Genomic DNA, 22,994 nt, shown 5'->3' with positions numbered 1-22,994 from the left:
GCTTTTTTGTTTTTTGTGTATATATACGTATATATTGGGGTGTGAAATTATGCTATGTAATAAAATATTTTCAATATCTATACCTGTCTTATATATATAATACCTATATAGATATATGTCTATATATTTTTGTTTTGTAATCTGTTTAGCATTTGTTATTGTGTTATTATAGACGGATTAGCTTCCAACACAGATGTTCAATGTTTCTAGCCACAGGATGGCAGTATGGATTCTTCTGGCTTTTGTGTTAACAACCGGCCACTGTTGCCCCGGCGTAAACAACGGGCATCTTTTCATCAAGCAATGTCCTATGCCTTTTCTTTAGTAATCAGCCTTCTCTTTTGCACGATTAATTACTGTTAGCACGGCAATAAGAAAGTGCTCTGCTGGATTTGAAGTTGCGGTTTCGCAGTCACTGAAGATTGATTACGCATCTGGATTTGGCCGAGGCAACTAGCATTAGCATTAGCTCATATCAAGGTATCACCGCTGAGCTGCCTTAGCTCCAGGCAACGAAGCTGCGGCTAGCTTGTCATTTTAGTCACCGTTGTTGATAGGGACCAGAAGCAAACCGAGCCACCCCATTCGAAAATGTAAACCTAACATGGCCTCGAAGAGACGGGAACTGGTGAGTATGATCATAAACAGAGGAACGACTTTTCACGGGGCCAAAATGATAACGATATAGTGCAGGTTAGCATGACTAGCTGGGCTTTTGCATTAGCATTGTTATGATAGCAGCCTGCAGGGAGACCAGATTTAAAGGACACACGATTGTCACCCTTATGTTCTAAGAATAATAATATCGTAATAGTCCATGGAAACATGCATAATCGCCTAATGCTATTTTCTCCATAATTACTTCATTTGGCTGCCCATATGTTTCGATCCGTAAAAAAAAAAGGAAAGCTCAACAGTATCTCCAATGAGTCTGTGATTTAACTTATGTATTTTGATGACAGTGGGTTGTTGATAAAATACACGGAGATGCACATTAGACCCTGTCAATGTAGACATGTGTGTGTCAAACTCTGTACTGCATCCAGCAATGGCACTATTTTCAATGTGATGAGTACAACAAATTAACGTGATTATACATTGTGTACAGTACAGTGTACATACGGACTTACTGTATATTAGATATTGTTTTATTTCAGGCTGTGCCAGCGATGGCATTTCCCCTTCCTGTTTCTGCCATCCTCCTGGTTTTTCTGTTGCTTGAGCAACCAAGGTGTGATGCAGGTGACTGTAAGGGCCACAGACAAGTACTGAGGGGCCCACCAGGCTATGTCACAGATGGACCTGGAAACTACTCTGTCAATGGGAATTGTGAATGGCTCATACAAGGTATGTAACGTGTAATTTATTTATTTGAATTCAACATGATGTTAACACATACCTTTCTACCATCATCTAGCTCCCAGTAACAGTCACAGGATTGTCCTGAATTTCACCTTTATGGACACAGAGTGTACCTATGACTACCTGTTTGTTTATGATGGAGATTCTTACCAAAGCCCTCTTCTTGCCAGTCTCAGTGGAAACACTCTGCCACAACCTATTGAAGCAAAATCTGGCAAGGTAATATGGCTTAACATTTATTATTGTAATGTATATAAATCTTCAATGTCACAAGTTTTCTACTACAGTTGTTCTGCTCTTGTTTCAGATGCTGCTTCATCTCTTTAGTGACGCCAACTACAATCTATTAGGCTTCAATGCAACATACACCTTTTCTACATGTCCTGGAGCTTGTGGTGGTCATGGCCGCTGTGAAAGTTCAACATCAAAATGTCACTGTCATCAGGACTGGGGTGGATTATCTTGTACAACACCTGTGTGCTCTGCAGCCTGCTCCATCCATGGTCAATGTGACAAGGTTAGAAGTGATACATGCTTAACATTGAAATACTATATATTTAGATATATTTATTTGCAAGATACTTAACACTAAATAGTTGTTTTACAATGCTGTCTTTCAGAAAGGTGAACGATGTCTGTGTGAGCCAGGCTTTATTGGCCAAAGCTGCCAGCTTGGCCTCCGAGACGATTATGGAGCAGGGCAGTGGTGGCGTGTGAGTGAGGGCAACCCTTACACCCCTCCTAGAACTGGTTCCGCTGGGGTCTACCTTTCCTCCTCTGGATCCATGTACTTGTTTGGTGGTAAGGGGTATTTTATTTCAAACTGGTAATATTACCCCTTAATAATACTTATAATTTTTAACCTTTTTGTTTTCTTTCTTTTTTTTAATCAGGCTTTGACCTTAATAGGGCACTTGGTGACTTGATCAAATACAACATCACGTCTAACCAATGGGAAAGCAGATCTTATGGTCACTCTCCTGTAAGTATCATGATATAAATATTATTGCTCATTTCTAGTTGGTTAAATAAGTTGGCCAATAAGCAATTAATGCAAACTCTTCAGTAACTTTTTCTGAGAAAGTTTTTTTTTAAGTAGGAATTTTTTTGTCTCATACATTATTTTTAGGTGGCTCGACATTCCCATACAGCTGTAGAATGGACTGGTAATATGGTTATCTTTGGAGGCGAACTAGCTAATGGCTCCTTGGCTAGTGATGTCTGGATGTACCGGCCACTTCAAGATGACTGGCAGCAGCTTGGATTTTCCTTTTCACAAGGTGCTCCTAAACTGGCCAATCATGCGGCGGCTGTAGCAGACAGCTATCTCTATATTTTCGGAGGTGGGCATTCTTTTCAGCTGGACATTGTACTGATATCATCAGTAACTTTAAAAAAATAAATGTAATCATATTTTTGTTTACTGCTCCTGTACAGGTCGCACTGAAGAGGATATGTTTTCTTCCTCCTTGTTTCGCTTTGGCCTACATGGTTCGGGCCGATGGGAGGCTGTTGAACCCACAGGAGGGAAACCTCCTGCAACTGCTGGTCACTCAATGGTGTTCCACAGCCCATCAAGAACGCTGCTGGTGTATGGTGGGCACAGACCCACCACAGCCAGGTATACATTTTTACTGAATATACATTAGTGTGTGTTTTTAAATTTAATTAACATTTTATACACAAATAAATTCATTTTTATTTTGTTTAGGTTCAGCGTCAGGGTGAACAACACTGACATGTTTCATGTAGACCGACGCTTTTGGACCTCCTTGCGTTCTCGCTTTCCAACAACTGGTCCCAGAGAAAGAGCCTTCCACTCAGCCACAGTCATTGGAAATTACATGGTGGTCTACGGTGAGCAGAGGACATGGGAATATGAGCAGGGCTTGTGTAAAGATAACAGTTGTTTTTGTTTTTCAGGAGGAAATGTGCATATTCACTACCAAGAGGAAAAGTGTTATGATGAGGAGATCTTTTTTTATCATCTTGGTTGTCACCAATGGGTCTCTGCAGGGGAAAGCTTATTGCATGGTATGTTCATGGCATCTCCATGATTAATATACATAGTAATGACCTATGTAATATATCATTGTAATCTTAAGATCACATCTGATGTATTTGTTTACTAAGGTGGCGAGACAGTGAGAGGTCGTTACTCACATGTCGCTGCTGTCATGGATGGACGAGTGTTGCTTGTTGCTGGCGGTTACAGTGGTGTTGCACGAGGAGACCTGGTGGCATACAAAGTACCATTGTTTGTCACTAGTGATCAAGGTGACAGGGTGAGAACATTGAATTGCTTTTAAATATTGAGTTTTGAAAAACTGAAATGCATACATTAGATCATTCTTTGGCTTGGGGTATGTCTACCCTACAAATTTAAATTTTATTCACCCAAAAATATGCATGCTGTTATTATATTTGGGGTATCATGAAGGTCATGCATTAATATAGGTTATCATTTGATTATTTTATTTACAGGATGCCGTCTGTGCTGAGGCTCTGGATGAAAGTATGTGCCTTAAAAACCCAGAATGTAGTTGGTGTGAAGGTCGTTGTCGAGAGTACCAGCCCACAAATCCGGTAAATCTTAGGAAATATAATGTTTAAAGCTGGTTTCCTAAATGTCGGTGTAATCCCTCATTCGTCCAGGCGTGTTCCATAGTAGAAAAAGCTTCAGTTGTAGTCATCTGGACTCAGTTTGAAAAAGTAGACGTTTCGACTCTCATCCAAGAGTCATTGTCAATAACAGAATTTAGGTCGAGAACTCCGATATTAATACTGTTCTGTGGTACGACCCGCCCATTGGAAGGAGCCTTCCTGAAGTAGAAAGAGTTGTTGGTTTCAACAGAAACTCCCCCCTTGTATCTACCGAGCTAGCCTATTCAGAATCTGTAAAGCTGTAAAGAACGTTACATAGGTGAGACGAAACAGCCTCTATACAAGAGGCTTTATCAGCACAGAAGAAATACTAGTTCAGGTCCACAGAGTGCCGTGCATCTCCATCTTGAAGCCTCTAATCACTCGTTTGAAGACGGTGAGGTGAAGGTTTTAAGCAGGGAGAAAAGATGGTTTGAAAGAGGAGTCAAGGAAGCTATTTTTGTTAAAAAAGAAAGACCTTCTTTAAACAGAAATGGAGGGCTTAGGTTTAATCTTCCTGTTATCTATAATGGGTTACTGAACCCCTGGAAAGGTAAAGGACCAGGGCATTCAAATGCTAATCAGGTACTCAGGGTGGTTGAGCCAGGGTCTCACTAAGACAAAGAGGTTTTAACAGCCCATTAAGATTCTGAATAGGCTAGCTCGGTAGATACAAGGGGGGAGTTTCTGTTGAAACCAACAACTCTTTCTACTTCAGGAAGGCTCCTCCCAATGGGCGGGTCTTACCACAGAACAGTATTAATATCGGAGTTCTCGACCTAAATTCTGTTATTGACAATGACTCTTGGATGAGAGTCGAAACGTCTACTTTTTCAAACTGAGTCCAGATGACTACAACTGAAGCTTTTTCTACTATGGTTTCCTAAATGTTTATTTATACTATAATATTATTTATTCTGTAATAATGACATGTTTTTTCTTCATAGTGTGGGAGCACTGGTTGCCTGGGCTTAGCGCGCTTCCTGTCTGATTGCCAGTCTTGTGTGGTGTTCAGTGGCACACCAGCCTCTCTGGCCCGTGCCCCTGGTGAATTTGGCTGGTGTGTTCAGAATGAGTCCTGCTTACCTGTGTCAGGTGAGACCCAGGAAGGGAGGAAGGAGCGCTACCTGAATAGTTCAGGCCAAATGTGAAATCTAGTGTAGTATTATTATGAAGAGTAATGGGAGCTGAGGACCACACTCTTGTTGCATGTGCTATGAGTGAAACATAGTGACTTTACTTAACCAACCTGAAATGGCACTGGCAACTCACTCACTGGTGCCTCTCCACTTCTGTGCGATGGTACAGTTAAGTCATGTTGTATCACCTCTCGTGTTGTGCACATGTGAAATGAGAGAACAAGTCCATAGTCACTCCTGTTGAAGAACATTAATGAAAGAGTTGTTTGTATCGAGGTCAGATGTATCTATATGTGTGCTGACCTCTCCCTCTTGGTCTCACAGAGCGAAGTGCGTGCCGCGTGGACCAGATCTCAGGGGCGTACGGCTGGTGGGGGGAGCGTACCCTTTTCTTAACCTCCCTCCACTCCTGTCGCACCGAGAACTATGTCCCGGGACTGCACCTGCTCACCTTCCAGCACCCTCGCAACGACTCCCAGCCTGACAAGGTACGGAGTTGTGGTCATAAATATCTTTCTTTCCACGTAAACTTATCCCTCCTTCCTTCCTCCTACTTTACTCTGAAACTAACTTCTTCTCATCCTAAGATTTTAAATTTATTTTCATGTCCTGACTTTCTATATTTTGACTCACATTGCGCCTCTTTTCTTTGTCTTCCTATGCATATGCTATTCCTTTTAATAGTTTTGCATTGTAACTTGAGCCGTTTGTGGAAAATAGGGTTTTGTTGATGTGTTTCCATCCACCCTCTGCTATGCTTCAACTACACCCCTCCCGCCTTCCGCTAGGTCACTATTCTTCGCAGTACCAACATCATCTTAAGCCCTACCACTGAGATGGATGTAGCTCTACAGTTCAGGGGCTTTATCCATCCTCTCTGGGGGGCTCCACCACCTGCCCCCCCTCCAACAGACTCTGTTTCCATGTGGGCTCGCATACAGAGATTACATTTCGAGGCAAGAATGGCGTCAGGACCAAACTCCAGCCAACTGGTATATTTCTTTCTTTATGAAGTGATTTTAACATTTTATTGTTTCAATTGTCATTGCCTATACATATCTGTAATATCTTTTGACTTGATTGAACAGGAGGTGGTGGGTCGTTGGGCAGCTCAGCAGGAAAGGGAATCAAAGCTTCTGGCACGCTCAGATGGAAGTAGACTGTTTTCCAATCTAACCAGAGGAAACCATTACCTCGTTCAAGCTGAAGGATATCTTAATAACTCCGGGTCTGGACAAACCAGTGAGATGGCTTTAATCTGGAATAGAACATTACCTGGTGGGAGTGTGAGTATTCAAACAGTTAAATCGGCTTCTTGTCTTATTGTTTTTCATCACTTATGCTTAACTATTTTCCATCCGTTTCATCTTGCAGGAGATTTCCTTCCTCTTTCTAGAACCTTATCGGTCGGGGTCCTGCTCTGGCTACATGTCCTGCTTGGCCTGTCTGTCTGACCAGTCTTGTGGCTGGTGCCCCTCCTTGTCTCGTTGTTTGCTACGTGACCGTCCGGATTTGGAACCTTGTCCTGAGGCAGATAGCAGAGTTGGTCTACGCCATCTGCTGTTGGCTCCACAACACTGCACACTGTGTGAAGAATACAGAGACTGCTCAGCTTGTACTCAGGTATAAACATGAATAGCGCTAGAATTGTAAGAATTATTTTTAACAAGTATAAACTGACTTGTAGGATCCATTCTGTGAGTGGCAAATAAACTCCAGCAAAAAGGGTGACTATCAGTGCAGCCGCCGTGGAAGGATAGATGGATCTATACGTGAGCCAAAAGGATGCCCTAAAGTGTGCAACCAGTAAGTGAGGCTAAATTTAATATTTGTTAGGTTTGATATCACTCTTAATAGTTTTCATGAACAGGAAATTGTGGTCCAGGATAATAAATTTGGCAGCTAATTGGCTATTTTGATATTACTCTAACCCTTTTTTTTATTTATTTTTTACCTTTTTCCAAAAGGAGAAAGACATGTGGAGAGTGCTTGTCTAATTCTAGCCAGTGTGCATGGTGCGAGTCTGCCCAGGCCTGCTTCTACTTTGCTGCATATCTCACAAAATACCCCTATGGAGAATGCAGGGACTGGTATGACAGGTAAATATGGTTCTTAGGAGCATGTTTTATCTCTCTAACCCTGAATTTAACCCAGATAGTTGTTAATATTTTTTTTTATTAATTTATTATTATTTGCCATCATAATCTTGTGCTCTAAACCTGTTTTCTTAGTAGTGAAAGAGTCGGATAAGTCAAACTCTGGGTTAATTCAAACTGCTTTGTTAAATGGAGCCAAAATCCCACATTAAATCCAATTTGTTTTTATTGTTCTTTTGTCCTGTTTTTATCAGTGTTCATTCAGTTCCCCAATGTAAGCAGTGTTCAGCTCTGAGCACCTGCACAGATTGTTTGCGGACTTTCCAGTGCGGCTGGTGTGGCGATTACAACAATCCTACTATTGGAAAGTACGTTTTGAAAATTCATCAAAATATTATACAAAACACAATATGATTTTAGTACACAATATCCTTTCACACATAATTCATTTCCTTTTCTAATTATTTGTCAGATGTCTGAGAGGAGACTGGGCAGGAATGGATGATCCTTCAGTGTATAATTGCAGTGTTGCTGTGGCTGAAGCTCAAGCGGCAAAGTAAGTAAAGAATAACATGAGAGTCAATATTCATTTTTCAAATTAATTATTCCTAAATCCCTTTAGCCCTGAGCCCCAAACATCAGCTCCACCTCGACCTTTAGAAATGGAGATTGATCTTGAGCATCTGGAAGATGAAGATCAGGATGCCATCTGGTCCTACCCCACCTGCCCTGATGTAGAAGAATGCAGACTGGGTTTACATAACTGCCATCCCTTTGCTACCTGCATTAACACACCAACATCATATGAGTGCCATTGTGAAAGAGGGTTTACAGGAGATGGTACATTACATTGCAATCAGACGTAAGTATCATAAGCAACAGTTGTGTGATCATAATCAAAAACAGGATGATTCTCATTGTTTTGTTCCCACAGCTGCTATAATGAGTGTCGCGAGGGCCAGTGTAGTGGAAGCCCACGTTTTGAGTGTGAGTGCGCACTTGGCTGGACATCAGATCCAGCCACACTGGTTCTGAGTGGTGTTGAATGCGATGTGGACTGTGGCTGCAATTTCCACTCCACATGTATAACTGCACCTGGGATCTGTGATGAATGCCAAGGTATGAGTTCTAGATGTTTTGTTTAAAGATGTTATCTTAAGTGTTTTGTCATTAACAGTCCTGCTCTCTCTTTCAGACTGGACTACAGGCCCACACTGTGAGCACTGTCGTCCGGGCAGCTTCGGCTCAGCTCTGGCTGGAGGAGGCGGCTGTGTGCCTTGTGAGTGTAATGGCCATGGTGACCCCCTGCGAGGCTACTGTCACAACCAGACAGGCCAGTGCTACTGTACACACCACACTCAGGGGCCGCACTGCGAGACCTGTCTGCCTGGCTACTATGGTGACCCCAGGTAAAAAAAAAAAAAGTATCATAAAAATAGTATTAATCACCATATACTTTATACATTTGTGTGTGTATACATATATATTTTACAGAAACAATGGCACATGCTACCGCCAGTGCCAAGGGCGTTCTGTGCTGCTTTCCCCCACCTCCACGGCTCTCCCTCTGTCCTCGTCTTTGGGCTGGCGAAGTGGCACAGAAGGGAAAGGAGGCCTTTCACATTGCTTGTGGGTTCTTTCTGTGACCCCAAACTTGTCTCCCTGTCTGCCTCGACAGCTCTGCCCCCCTGTAGCCATCACTCTACACCCTGACTCTCATACACATTGCAAAGTGAGTATTATTGAGTTTATTTTCTGCATTTTATGTGATATTTAATAGTCATTGCATTTGCAACAATCTTCTAACTTCTGTTTTACAGAACTCTTATGTGTATGTTTTTGATGGCTTGCCTCGTTTTCTGTCCAATGGTGTGGTTCACTCCGATCACAATTTGATTGGGGCTTTTTGTGGTACTACCAGGACTGAGCCCATAACTGTGGAGGCAACGTCAGGTAAATGTCACTTTGTCATTGTATCACAATTTATTCTATTTTGGAATGATAACTTTGATAACCTTTTTAAATGTTTTAGGTGTAATTTCAGTTTATTATGAAGCAAACGTCTCTTCCAACAAACCTCAAGGTTTCAATGCGTCCTTCTGGATTCAGCGGTGTGACTCCCCCACAGAGGATGGAACACCACTTTGCTCAGGTGGAGCTCAGTGTATTGGAGGGATCTGTCAGTGCCCTCAAGGATTTGGAGGACCACGCTGTGATCGACCTATATGCCCACATGATTGTGGAATTGTAGATGGTCGAGGAATTTGTAATACGGTAAGCAAACTGGCTTCACTAATTTGTTGAAACATTTTATGCATAATGCATCCTACATGTTGTTTTGCAGACTTTGGGAGTGTGTATGTGCTCACACAGCTGGGCTGGTTCTGACTGCTCTGTTTCCCGGGACTCCAACAGTCTGATTTGGGAAACAATGTTAGACACCCAACTCACAGCGGTATAACATTTGTCAAATAAAATAAATGCCATAATTTCTATTGGACAGTTAAAAACATTATTTAATGTTTTATTCGGCATAGAACCACGCTCATAGGTTTCTCCAAAGAATGGGACACTCTCTGTTATCTGGACCACAAGGGAATCTTTGGATGTATGGAGGACTCTCACTGTCTGAGGGCATCCTGGGAAATGTCTACAGGTATGTTTTTGCCCAAAATGTTTGCCCAGATTAGTTGTACTTTTATTTACTACATTCTAATAACATTTTGTAACTGTGATTGTGTTTCTATAGATATGCTATTGCTGAGCATCGCTGGACCCAAATGCTAACCAGCTCAGTTGAAGAGGGTGCAACTCCTAGCCCACGCTATCACCACGCTTCTGCTCTTCTGACCAGCTATGACTTTGGATCTGGCAGTCACAACTTTATGCTAGTGGTCGGAGGGGTCACTCACAGTGGTGTTGCCATGGATACTTGGAGTTTAAATCTCAGCAGCTTAGTCTGGCGAGAGCACAAGGTTTGTCTTTACCTACTCTTTTAAGTTCAAGACTTCCTTCTTTACTAATCTAGTGCACTCAAAGTTCACATATTATTAAGTAAATTAGGTCTCAATCTCTTGCAATTGTATGTTGTAAGACGCTCAGAGTTCCAAATGTAATTTACAATTGTTGATTCATTTTTTAATTTAAACACAAAACCATTATGTGTACATTATTCACATCAAAGATGTTTCCTTTTTTCCCCCGACAGAGTTCAGTTCTCCCTCCGGTGGCAGGTCACACTCTGACAGTCCGTAGAGACTCGTCTGTGCTGTTGATAGGGGGCTACTCTCCAGAAAATGGCTTCAACCATCATCTGTTGGAGTTCAGCCCTCATTCTGGAAACTGGACAATTGCGCCTCACACTGGCACACCACCTACGGGTATTTGAGATATAGTACTGGTACTTATTTAATAATTATGAATCTTTTGTATTGACACGCTTAATTTCCCCCCCACAAGGTTTATATGGCCACTCAGCAGTTTACCACGAGCAAACTGATGCAATCTATGTTTTTGGAGGCTATCGCTTTCACGTGGAGACTGTAGAGCCCTCAGGAGAACTTTATAGTTTGTACTACCCAAACCTCACCTGGTCTTTACTTGTTCCATCACAGGGTAACAAGGTAAAATGCTAATTTCACTGAATGAATGTACATTTTAAATGGTGAGTTAATATATTCACTGAGTTTTATATTTTTGGTTTTGGCAGCCACTGTCTCGTTTATTCCATGCTGCTGCCCTAATTAAGGACACTATGGTGATTGTTGGAGGCAGGACACAAGCAGAGGACTACAGCAACTCTGTGTCTTTGTACCAGATCAACTGTAACACTTGGATACAGCCAGGTGGGAATTATTTTATTTTATTTCTTTCTCATTCTGTTTTATTTTAAGACATTTTGTGTTGTTGTATATTAATCAACTTTCTCTGTGGAATTGCTTTGTCAGTTTCTGTTGTTGGAGATCCAGTAAATCGCTCAGTGTCTCTTGCCATGACCAGCTGGGGCGGTCGTCTTTTCTTGTCTGGAGGCTTTAATGGAGTCACCCTTGGAAGACTACTTACTCTTACTGTCCCTGTGGATCCTTGTGCCCTTCTGCCCACGCAAGACACTTGTAACACCACAACTGGCAGTTGTATCTGGTGCAGAGGAACCTGTGCCTCTTCTGATATTGCAGAGAGGTAGTTGTATATCAACTTTACATTCTGTTTGTCCTCTGTAAATAAGCATGTGTCATTTCTATATTTATTTTATTTTGTTTCTTTAAGAATGGGCTGTTTCACTGGTCAGTCTCCATGTTCTCCAACCCCACGTCAGGCAGATCAGTGTCGAAGATTGAAGACCTGTAGTGAATGTCTTGCTCGGCATCCCAAGACATTTACAAGTCCATCCCAGGTATTACACATAAATCATTCTCCTATTAATAAATGAGTAGTTGACAATATTATTTGACTTACCTTTTCAGCCTGCTCTACAGTGCAAATGGTGTACAAATTGTCCGGAGGGCGCGTGCATCAGCAGTTCGGTGAGCTGTACATCTGAACACGACTGTCGGATCAACCAGAGGGAGATCTTCTTGTCCAGCAACTGCACTGAGACGAGCTGTGAAGCCTCAGACTGCCCCAAGTGCACTGCCTCTGGGAAATGCATGTGGACACGCCAGTTCAAGCGTACAGGTATTCAAGATTCACAACTGGCATTTTCAGTTGGGCCTCATCCGTGATTTGAAAAAAAAAATAATTCTTAACTTTCACACAAGAAGGATCTTAGGGAATTCTGCACCAGATTCAAGACGTGTTTAAGCTGCCTTCTTAAATGACCAACGTCCAGCTACGAACACGACCACATCACTCATTTACATTTTATTTACAAAGAAATGCCCTCTTAACTTATGTGACTGCGAGAGAGTGTGAACAAGTCTGCATTGTTTGATTGTGTTTTCCACGATGGGGAGAAGCAGGGCTGGTCATGGGGTTTGGGGGAATTTAGGCACAAGTGTGTGCAACAGTGGCTCATATGGAGTGGACTGGGGCTGGGACAGACTGAGGCTGTCACTGTCACAGCAAAAAGTCTGTGTATGACTAAAGAGCCTACTTGCTCTATAAAACTTTACTCGTGTTATTGTATCACTTTTCTTTTCTCTGCAAATTAATTTTTTGATATGTTTAATTTACAACCATGGAGGAATTATTTTTGGATGAATTATAAGAGTAATGATGTAAAACAGCAGAATTTTGTACTCTCTATTTGCACACTAGTGATCGGGATTCTGAGGATTTGTTTTTCCAGAAGAACATAGTACTGTCAACATTTTGTGAAAAAAAATCTTCATAAGAACCCTTGTGCTACCCTCAACAATAGTTAAAAACACTTTTTAAAAGGTATTTCTTTAAACAATAAAGACAAACAACAGCTCATGTTGTGGAGGGGAAGGCGTTCTACTACAGACGCCTGTACGTCATTCAGACCCAAAGATAGCACGAGGGATATGCACAACTTTGTCATGAATAAGGTTCATTGCATTGCAGAATGTGCATATAACCACAAACATCTAAAGAAAAATACTCTTGCCAATAGAATCAATTTGAGTGTTTAAACTGTTACTGTTGATGCATAATAGATATTCCTTTTCGCAGCAGAAAAAGTAATTACTTCCAATACTATTTTTTTTTTTTTTTTCTTTTTTATAGGTGAAACGAGACGAATTCTAAGTGTCAACCCTACATACGATTGGACATGCTTTAGTTACGCTCTGCTCAACGTCTCCCCAATGCAAGTGGAATCTTCTCCCCCTTTGCCGTGCCCGACGCCCTGTCACACCCTCCACAACTGCAGCCTCTGCCTTGGCTCACGCGGCTCTGACGGAGGCTGGCAGCACTGTGTGTGGAGCATGGCTTTGCAGCAGGTGAGACTCAATTATAGTATTTGGTTTATGTTCATTCTGCTTTTGTTGATACATTTTGAACTGTTTTTTCTTCTTAGTGCATGAGTCCGTCTTTTGTGCCTTTGCGATGTGAGGCGGGTCAGTGTGGACGTCTGCTCTCTGGAGGAGACTCCTGCTCTCCTCAGTGTTCTCAGCTCACTCAGTGCTCACAGTGCATCGCTAGGCCACAGTGCGGCTGGTGTGCGGCCAAAGGGGGGAACGGGGCCGGCCGCTGCTTGCAAGGTGGACTCGAGGGTGGGTAAAATCAATGTAAATGCAAACATTTATTGGCATTACAATAAACAAGTTTTAATTTTCAGGCGTCAGTGAGGGTGTTTGTCCTCAGAGAAACAGCAGCTGGTCTTTTCTGCGCTGTCCCAAAGAAGATGAATGTGCTAATGGGCATCACCACTGTAACAGCACCCAGGACTGCCATGACCTGTCCGAGGGATATCACTGCACATGCAAACAGGGTTACATACTGAGCAGGTAAGGGCTACATCATTGTAGTAATGTTGGGTTATTATCTTTGCAATAATAAATATATATATATATATATTTTTTTTTTACAGTGTTTCAGGCCAATGTGAACCAGTGTGTGCCCAAGGCTGTGTTAACGGGACATGTGTATCTCCTGGAATTTGTCAGTGTCACTTTGGCTTTGTGGGGGATAACTGCTCTTCCCAGTGCAGCTGCAACAAACATAGCAACTGTGCTGGCGTGAACAAGCCAGATGTTTGCCTCGAGTGTCACAACAACACTATTGTATGTATATACGTCATATGGTATTTGTCTAAGTCTTAACAGAGGACAAAAATAACAGCATATTTCAGAATTTCAATCTGCTAAGATAAATTGGTGCTCACATGAAGAAAACATTTTAAGACAGCTTAGTTTAAGTTGAAATTGGCTATCAGGAGCTATGGATAGTTGGAATCCACTACTGAACAAGGGCTGGTTTAGAATGGAAAACATTCATCTTGAGGTGTCATATCACTATTTCTGTCTCTCTCCTTATTCTTTTTGCATGCTCCACTCAAAATCTGGCTTTGATGCACTTGAGAAAAACCTGAAACATTTGTACATTTTATTTTATTTTATTGGGACTGCACTTTAATATACCGGTATAACGTTTCAAACACAACTGTTGCTTTTAATGTTGCAATATTATTATTATTCTTTTTTTAGGGTAAACACTGTGAAAAGTGCAAGCCATTGTTTGTGGGCTCTGCCAAAGGGGGAGGAACTTGTCGTCCTTGTCGAGAATTTTGCAGAGGAAATAGTGCAATATGTCTGTCACATGATGAACTAAAGAAGACCCAGGAAAATCCCAGACTGTTTCCTTTGGATCCCAGCAATGTATGTTGTTGAAGCCTATTTCAAGGAGGTTCAAGTATTTTATACGCAATACACACAGTATCTTTAAAATGTATTATCTTTTCAGATTCAGAAATGGATCTCTGAGGGTCCAACAGAAGAAAATGCTGTCTGTGTAAATTGTCAAAACAACAGTGTTGGGGACCAGTGTGAGAGCTGCCTCAGTGGATACTTTCTTTTGCAGGGGAAGTGTGAAAAGTAAGCCATACACTTTGTTGAATACAAGGGTTAAAAAAAAAAGTATATAGTTTTCTACTCTATAAACTATGTTTTGCAGGTGTCAGTGTAATGGACATGCAGACACTTGTAATGAACATGATGGCACTGGTTGTCCCTGCCAAAACAACACTGAGACATCATCTTGTCTCAGTAGCTCACAGAATGATCGCAAGGATTGCTACAGGCAACAGGCATGTATACGTCATTATTTTAGGACTTATTATGGGTTGAAATGTATACTTTAATACTAATGAGGACTATTTTTGATTTGTTATTTACCTGTCAACAGTGTGCCAAATGTAAGGACTCCTTCAATGGCACCCCGGTAAATGGCCGACAGTGCTACCGTCAGTTCAATGTTGACACAGAGTGCTGTTTTGACCCAACATCACAGACAAATTGCTTTCATGATCCCAGCATTCGCAATCTGCCTATGGGACGCACTGTGTTCTTTGCTGCCCAACCAAAATTCACTAATGTGGATATTCGGGTCACAATTGATGTAACTTTTGGTGAAGTGGAAGTGTATGTGTCCAATTCCCATGACACTTTCATTGTGGATGTGGATCGCAGTTCAGGTATTCATGCCATCAGCATTGACAGAGGAGAGGAATCTGCAACTCGTTTAACAACTACTGGGATTGACAAGGACTCTCCTCCATCTCCTATAAAAGTGTATGCAAATGCATCATCTAGTCTTGGAGGGCCAGTGCTTTCGCACAATCCCTTGCAGTTGCAGGCCAAATCACCTGGTGGAGATAGAGAAATTCGTGAGGAAAGGGCAGAAGGACTAATCAGCTACATTACTGTGTGGAAACCTCAGACAGTTTTAATTGTTCGTGGTGTTCGGGACCGAGTGGTCATAACTTTTCCCCATGAAGTGCATTCTCTCAAGTCCAGTCGTTTCTACATTGCTCTTAAAGGGGTTGGAACCAAGGAGCGATATGGAGAGTCACAGGGACTTCTGTTTTTGAGACAGGACCAAGCTCATATAGACCTTTTTGTCTTTTTCTCTGTTTTCTTTTCCTGCTTTTTCCTATTCTTGTCCGTTTGTGTGCTTTTGTGGAAAGTTAAGCAGTTTCTGGATTTCCGCCGGGAGCAGCGTCGCCATATCCAAGAGATGACAAAGATGGCATCAAGGCCTTTTGCTAAACTGACTATATACCTGGAGCCAGAGGAGCCCCAGCTTGTATACTTGCCTTCAGCAGGTGGGGGTGTGGGAGGCACTACTGTATCTCTGACTCATGCTCGTACAAGTAAATTAGGGGGTGTGGTGCTGGGGCAGAGAGGTCGTGCAGGAGCAGTTACCTACAAACACGAGCCGGGCTCTGGACCCACCGGCCATCATCACCATCACCTCGCCTTGGGTGGAAGCGGAAACAGTGGCCAGCACTTACCACTGCACTACCTGAACACCCACCACTATGCCAGTACCACATCAGGCACCCCTGGGTCTCACCACCACCACCCATCCACATACAGCGGTTATCAGCACTTCTGCCGCTCTGACCCCTTCCTATCACAGCTCATGGGCTTTTCGTACTCCTCTTTTAAAGTTGGGCCTATCACGCTGGAGCCCACAGATGACGGCATGGCTGGTGTGGCCACTGTGCTTTTCCAGCTGCCTGGGGGTCTTTTGGCTCCAAATCGTGCCTGTTTGGGCTCAGCACTAGTTACTCTGCGTCAAAACCTGCAAGAATATTGCGGCCATGGCAACAATGGGGGTCATCAAGGGGCAGGTGCAGGGCGCAAGGGTCTGCTTGGGCATCAGCACCTAACCACTATGGCAATGTAAGCTATGGTTAAAAAAGAAAAATGAGAATGAAGTGTTTATAGATATTAAATGCATCTCTGAAGGAAACATGGCTAAAGGTCTAAGCTAAGTCAGAGTGTTAAAGCATTATGAACAAAGCTGTACACACTGTAATAAGTGTCTTTCTGTTGTTTTGCCTAACTATATTTCAGTGCTTGACTAGACCAAGCTGGTTCCACAGTGCTATGCACTGCTAAGTTATTCCACAAACAAGTTGCATCCTATCTTTAATAACATGTGTAAGAGGGCATGCCTGAAGGTCTCACAAAAGGACAGAGGCTCGGCTGATGTTTAAATCTGATTTCATGTAAGTGGCATTGCTTGCATTTGAACCAACATGTGCTTTATACCACAGGAAGTGACAATCAGAACTACCATTTCAAACAAGTTGCTTGTTAAGACAAATGGTCAGGATTTTGATTGTCTGGTCAAGAGGTTTAGAATTCACTGTAAGACCAGCATTGAGTGTTAAGTTGAAAAGACTTAAATTTCTACATTATACTGTAACTTAATTTATTTGTTTTATGTTTTGTTTCTATGTGTTCACACTTGCCTTGTCAGTGAGTCCACTGGCTGCAGTTTTGCAATGTGTGTATAAAAATGAAGAAAAAATGTCCCAATATGTGATCACATTGGGGCTGGTTATTCTAACTGCTTTCTGCTGGCACCCTGCTCGTCTAGATCAATGGTTCCCATAGTGGGGGTCGCGAGGCTTGAGCTCGGGTCGTGGATTTGACTTGGAAGATTTGGAATGATGATACTATATTTCTTTTTAAACTTTGGAAACACGGCCTATTTTAGTTAAATTATGTAAATTAACACAATAAGCCACTCAAGCAAACAAAAATTAAACCTATTTTTAAATGTTGCAGCCTGAAATGATCTCAGATGGCAATTTCAATTATCAGTGGGTGTCCCGGATTAGTTTCAGTTATTTTGACGGTGCTGGGCTGAAAAATTCAGGAACCCCTGGTCTAGATGACTACAAACATAAACCATAGCTACAAATCATGCCTTTCTAGGAAAGATTTCGGAAAAATACAGAATGGATGTTCTTAGTCTGTAATTACACTGTTAATACTTTTGAGTTTTTGTTCTCCTGGTGAGAAATATTAAGGAACTTGACAGCAATTAATTTGCTTTGATAGACTGAACTTGCTCACTGTTTAGTAACTGTTACATTTTCTTTTTGTTTTCTACTTTGCACTGCATGGAGGCAAATGGCCCCAAAAGTAATGGAACACTATGAGGGGGTGATGGTCATTCACAATAACAGTGAGTGGTGCTACTGGATTGTCATAAGTATTCCTATAATTATTAGAAGTTACATTAAAAAAAAAAAAATTAAAGTAACCGAAACCCTCTCAGCCCTTGAAAAATAAGCATTGTACTTTTGTTGTGAATGTTCTGTTACATAGGCCTACCATATTTTGTACATACATGTGTGCTTTGAAATAAGGGAGCTTTGTTGTAAAAATGTGCATAGTACAGACTCTTTTAGAGTCAAATAAACTCTATATGAAACAATGAGTTTGTTTTATTTATTGTGTAAGTTATAGTGGTGGTTTTCAGATTCTAGAATGTGATGATAGATGGGTGGGACAAATTGATTAAAGTGGACTTGTGTCAAAGACATGTAAAAGATAAGTCTGGCGGTAATGCAACAATTGGATGCCAACCGCCATAAAACAACAACAACAACAACATGTAAAAGATAAATTCACAGATGTTGACTGATCATTTCCATTAGTAACTAGACCCAAGAACTACGTATATTACAAAAACAATTATTAACAACTATTAAAGGAATTCAGACCGATGAGAAATTACACCCAAAAAATGTCCTTAAAGTCCTCTAAATGTTAATGTAATGTAATAGGAAGCTTTGGTTGAAACGAGTCCTCTGCTGCTCCTTTAACAGTTCAGACTGTCACCTGGGCAACAGGGACCAGTTCATCTGATTGGTTGAAAATAGAACGGAAGCGAGTATTCCTCTTCCTGTTTTCTCTCTGAGGCTGCTTTCCATGTCTGCTGAAGTAATGCTATGTGCAGGAAACACAAACGCGAGTTAATTAAATAATGGATGTATGTCGTCTTCATTCAGACTGTTGTTTGCAGCTGTGTGACAGTAAGTGAGTTTCAAGCACCACGAGTTTGCAACTAGCAACTGAACGCTAGCTAATATGCCAAGAATAAACACAAGGACATTATCTGTATTTTCTTCTTATGATTGCTAGTGTACAATTAGGTCTAGGCATATGAATGATCTAAAAGATGACAACAGTCAAGCAGATCAAATGTGAGCCAAAGGAAGAGTTCACAGAGATGTGCATCAGTGAAGGTGATCTCGATATCCACATCAAGGAAGAACCTCATCTGCATGAAATTAGCAAAGGACAACATGGAGAAATAAACGATACCCTGGACTCCAGATGTGACACGAAAGCTGATGAATCTTGCAGGACTACTGTGATTAAGCAAGATCCTGGGACGTGGCTTAAAGAGGAGAACAGTATCCTAGAGACAGGCACAGAAGGTTGCTGCAGCAGCGCCCTAAACGTGGATGTAAAGGAAGCTTCTTCAGGTAAAAGTAATAAAGAGTTTGACATGTTTAATCGTCCCTGAAACAAAAGTGACTTTGTTAGATTCAAGTAAGTGCTGAATAGCTTTATTAATTGGTTATGGAAAACAATAATTTACTTTCTGTATTTGATCTGGTGTAAAATAACATTTCCCTTTCCTTTTTTAGAGACATCAAACTTCTATCCATGTCCATCCTGTGATATTTCCTTCACAGCTCTTGGTTATTTAGAGAAGCATTTGAAGTGGGTCCATCAAAAACAATGTCGAGAAAACCTGAACAATTGTCTTTCAACGTTAAATCTGCCTACACATGTCTGCACCATCTGTAGCAGCACTTTCAGAACTAAAGCGACGCTCAGAAAACATTTGAAGGCAGCTCATCCTTCTCCTCCTTCACGAAGACTCTACCCATGTCCAACCTGTGCCCGCAGCTTTCAATACTTAAAGTCCCTGAAAAATCACTGCCAGAGATGGCATGATATGTCCGTAACTACAAGAGGTGGGCATCTCAGTTGTGCCGATTGTGTTAAGAGCTTTAAAAATACTTGGGGCCAAGGGCGTCATATGTGCAATGAACCCAACAATGAAGATGAAGACAAGCCGATCTGTGTGGACATCGGGGTGAAGTGCCGTCAATGTGGCAAATCACTGGGTTCACCTCAAAGCCTGGAGACGCACATGCATACTCACACCGGGGCCCGGCCATATGTCTGCAAGGACTGTGGGAAGAGGTTTGTGGAGCGTAGTTCTTGGGGTCAGCACATGAAAATACACACAGGGGAGAGGCCCTTCAAATGTGAGGTCTGTGGGAAGACGTTTATACGCTCGTGTCACCTTAACAACCACATGGCCACACACACTGGCAAGAAGGAATACTCCTGTCCGGAATGTGGCAAAGAATTTGGTTTAAAGACAACATTATATCAGCATATAAAAGCTCATTCCAATGAGAAACCTTTTTCATGTCCGGTGTGTTCCAAAACGTTTCGAATGCATAGGAGCCTGAAAATTCACAGTTACGTGCACAGTACAGAGAAGACTCTCCAGTGTGGGGACTGTGGGCTTAAGATTAGAGATATAGGAGCCTTACAAATACACCTGCGCACACACACGGGCGAGCGGCCGTACCACTGCACAGTGTGTGGAAACTGCTTCGTTCGCCTCACACATCTCAGAAACCACCAGCGCACTCACACGGGCGAACGACCTTACAAGTGCAATGATTGCGACAAGAGTTTTGTGCAGTCTGGAGACCTTGTGAAGCATAAGAGAATCCACACTGGAGAGAAGCCCTTTGAATGCCCAGAGTGCCATCGTCGTTACACTTCCTCTAGTGACTTGGGAAAGCATCGCAGGATTCACTCTGGCCTGCGTCCCTACACGTGTGGAGAATGTGGGAAGACGTTTCGCTTGTCAGGGCAACTGAAAACCCACAGGAGGACTCACACTGGAGAAAAGCCCTTCGCTTGCCCCATCTGCCACCGCAGGTTTGCACGTTCTCATTCCCTCTCTGGACACAGGGCAAAGTGTTGCTGAATGTAGAGGTTGGAAGGATTCTGTTGTAGGTCATGTCAAGTATCTAAAAAACAAATAGCATTCATAAGTTCAGAGCAAATGATGAATTGGGAAAAACAAAACAAAAAACGAATGTACAGAGAAGGGTTTATTTTGAATGACACTACACAAGAGGCAGGTTAATTTGCTTTATATGTTTTTACATGAATAAAAAGAAATATCTTAAATCCTGAAGTGTTTCTGTATTAATATTATCAGACATCAGCATAATTTACTGCATTTTAATCCAATAATTTAAGATTAATAATTTTGTAATTGTACGTAAATCAGTAATCTAGCTCTGTTAGCTCCTATTTGTTTCCTAAATCTTTTAAAAAGTCTACACATTTTTTTTTCTCAGGGAAAGCTTGAAATATACAAAACTCATTTTGAACCCTTTAGTGGCCCAAATGTAAACACACATTGTTTTAATTGTAGATACATATATATTTTCTATAAAATATATTCTATATATGGAGGGTATGTAGAATTTCCTAACCATGACTTATATGTGTCCCAGATAGGACAGAAGGCCAATCATTTTACTGATGACCCCTACATCTGGAATGGAATAGAAAATAATTTTAGGCATCTCATTTGATTAACATTCAACCATGTTTTAATGTTTAAGTATTATCATATTTTTATGTGTCATTTACAAACAGTAAATGTAAGAAATCTGTGTAATCCCTCATTTGTTCAGGAATGTTCCATCGCTAAAAGCTTCAGTTGTAGTCATCTGGACCCAAAAGGCATTCTCACTCTGTGGACCTGGTCTGATGTTCATCCTTCTCTGGTCTGTGTAAGCCCATCTGATAATAGTTTGCCTTGTTGGTCTATTTGTTTTTACGGTTTAAGCTTTCCAAAAACCCTGTCCAGATGACTACAACTGAATCTTTTTCAATGATTAAATATAATCCTGAATAAAGACCAATCATGTTTAAACACAACAGTTGACAACAGACAATAAGTAATATAGAGGTCTAAAATAAATTCAGCCATTATTGTGAAAAGAAGAGTTTTCAAACAGGGTATAACACGCCCGTGGGACATTAATATATTCATTACAAAAGCTTTGGACATGATGGCCAAGTTGTTCTGATGGTCACTACCTAAAGCTGCTGCACCAATCATGCATCAGTGCCAGTGCAGCCTCTGCAGCTCAGTGAGCCTGGAATCTGGAGGAGAAGGAGCAGAACATTTGACATGGACTGTCCATGTCTTGTATGTGTCCTCTATCTGCAGGTGGAGACACTGGCAACGATGTTTTTTTTAACCATAATAGCACAGGATACACCATCCATTTAACCCTTTGCAAAATAATTAAAGTGCAACAAAATAACAGCATAGATCAAAGTTGTCTAAGTTTTCAATACAAGGACATTCATTTCCACCCGACACGCGTCACTGAAACAAGGCCCACTACTAAACCTGTCCTGGTCCCTTCAACGGGAATTGCTCTATTATTTTATGTCCGCAATTACGAGGACAGAGCAGTAACTACGGCTCCTGCACAGATAACAAAGATGTATTTAGGAGTAAATAATATCGACTGTACCTTTGTTTAAAGCTAGAATCAATACTTCTTAAAGCGTGTCCATTTTTCATTTAGCCGCGTCATGTCTGTGCGGAGGAGGGGCAAAGAGATGAATGGGTGGATCCTCTAATTCCCCCTGTTGCAGTTATCATAATTGCTGAACAACCACGGTTTTTAAAGATCGGGCTCCGGGAGAGGCAAGCCGCACAAAGAAAGTTAATAGATTTTGAAAATTGAGATAGATTGCATGGCAGTCGTTTTTGGAACGTTCCATCGGCGTGGCAGTCAGATGGGCAAATATGATCTAGGGCTGGAGTTAGGGGGGCAATGCTGCACTCAAGAAACAAGGCAGCAGAGATTGTATCCTGGCAAATGAAGGTGTTAGTGTTTACTCTCTGTGTGCAGTGTGTCATCGTTTGGGGCCCGATAGCCGGATACATCAGCGTCAGAGGCCTATTCCAGCTCCAGAGCAGATGACTCTTCCCATCCAAGAGCCAGACTGAAACAGCAGTTCCCCTCACCGGTCACCAGGGGGAAATGGATACCTGTGCAAGGCAAGTTTCTGAGAACAGGGACTCTAGAAGTTTGGGCCTCGTTTTTGGCTTGGGACTTGTGTGTGAGGGGATTGTGCACAGCAGAGAGGATGCTACAGTAAGCAAGCAGCGCCTCTTCTGTCATCATAACCATGTCATTTGTCTGCTGAAGATGGCTTTTACCACCACAAAGGGATGTTGCACAGCACTGATTTGT

General features: G+C 41.8%; 2 protein-coding genes across 5 annotated transcripts; both read left to right on the top strand.

The window, feature by feature from the left end:
- The first annotated feature begins 385 nt into the window (after positions 1–385).
- Positions 386–17,188, top strand: megf8 (multiple EGF-like-domains 8). 4 transcript variants are annotated; one of them, XM_072460207.1, is made up of 44 exons: positions 386–628; positions 1,158–1,347; positions 1,418–1,581; positions 1,670–1,879; positions 1,983–2,163; positions 2,256–2,344; positions 2,492–2,705; positions 2,800–2,983; positions 3,074–3,219; positions 3,286–3,396; positions 3,496–3,647; positions 3,847–3,948; positions 4,953–5,100; positions 5,469–5,632; positions 5,933–6,136; positions 6,233–6,430; positions 6,519–6,767; positions 6,832–6,950; positions 7,112–7,243; positions 7,495–7,608; positions 7,713–7,796; positions 7,863–8,102; positions 8,175–8,359; positions 8,436–8,649; positions 8,735–8,972; positions 9,061–9,193; positions 9,273–9,514; positions 9,585–9,695; positions 9,778–9,896; positions 9,990–10,215; positions 10,449–10,620; positions 10,700–10,863; positions 10,950–11,085; positions 11,188–11,419; positions 11,507–11,633; positions 11,716–11,914; positions 12,929–13,143; positions 13,221–13,416; positions 13,482–13,650; positions 13,734–13,926; positions 14,350–14,520; positions 14,606–14,736; positions 14,816–14,948; positions 15,047–17,188. In XM_072460207.1, the coding sequence occupies exons 1-44, from the start codon at positions 605–607 to the stop codon at positions 16,550–16,552; spliced, it is 8,631 nt and encodes a 2,876-aa protein (XP_072316308.1). In that variant the 5' UTR covers positions 386–604; the 3' UTR covers positions 16,553–17,188. The 4 variants fall into 4 exon arrangements, with proteins under 4 accessions (XP_072316308.1, XP_072316306.1, XP_072316307.1 ...); XM_072460205.1 differs by having other exon boundaries at positions 11,704–11,914; XM_072460206.1 differs by having other exon boundaries at positions 1,670–1,886; positions 1,987–2,163.
- A 1,555-nt stretch (positions 17,189–18,743) lies between these two features.
- On the top strand, positions 18,744–20,819 carry LOC140374319 (uncharacterized). The gene is made up of 2 exons (XM_072461178.1): positions 18,744–19,154; positions 19,320–20,819. Exons 1-2 carry the CDS (start codon positions 18,845–18,847, stop codon positions 20,687–20,689), a joined length of 1,680 nt encoding a protein of 559 aa, XP_072317279.1. The 5' UTR covers positions 18,744–18,844; the 3' UTR covers positions 20,690–20,819.
- The last annotated feature ends 2,175 nt before the right edge of the window (positions 20,820–22,994 follow it).

This window comes from Eucyclogobius newberryi, unplaced genomic scaffold (genome assembly GCF_026437365.1).
Source record: "Eucyclogobius newberryi isolate DKJ021-1_F unplaced genomic scaffold, fEucNew1.0.hap1 SCAF_3, whole genome shotgun sequence".
Taxonomy (NCBI): domain Eukaryota; kingdom Metazoa; phylum Chordata; class Actinopteri; order Gobiiformes; family Gobiidae; genus Eucyclogobius; species Eucyclogobius newberryi.
Note: the sequence above shows the minus strand (reverse complement) of the source record. Positions and strands in the feature narration are given on the sequence as shown.

Excerpts from the sequence above, each read along its gene's own strand:
- megf8 (XM_072460204.1), top strand. The coding sequence starts at position 605 with ATGGCCTCGAAGAGACGGGAACTG. Across the intron at positions 6,137-6,232 it reads GACCAAACTCCAGCCAACTG|GAGGTGGTGGGTCGTTGGGC; the intron begins GTATATTTCTTT and ends TTGATTGAACAG. Across the intron at positions 13,417-13,481 it reads CTTGCAAGGTGGACTCGAGG|GCGTCAGTGAGGGTGTTTGT; the intron begins GTGGGTAAAATC and ends TTTAATTTTCAG.
- LOC140374319 (XM_072461178.1), top strand. The coding sequence starts at position 18,845 with ATGACAACAGTCAAGCAGATCAAATGTGAGCCAAAGGAAGAGTTCACA. Across the intron at positions 19,155-19,319 it reads TGTAAAGGAAGCTTCTTCAG|AGACATCAAACTTCTATCCA; the intron begins GTAAAAGTAATA and ends TTCCTTTTTTAG.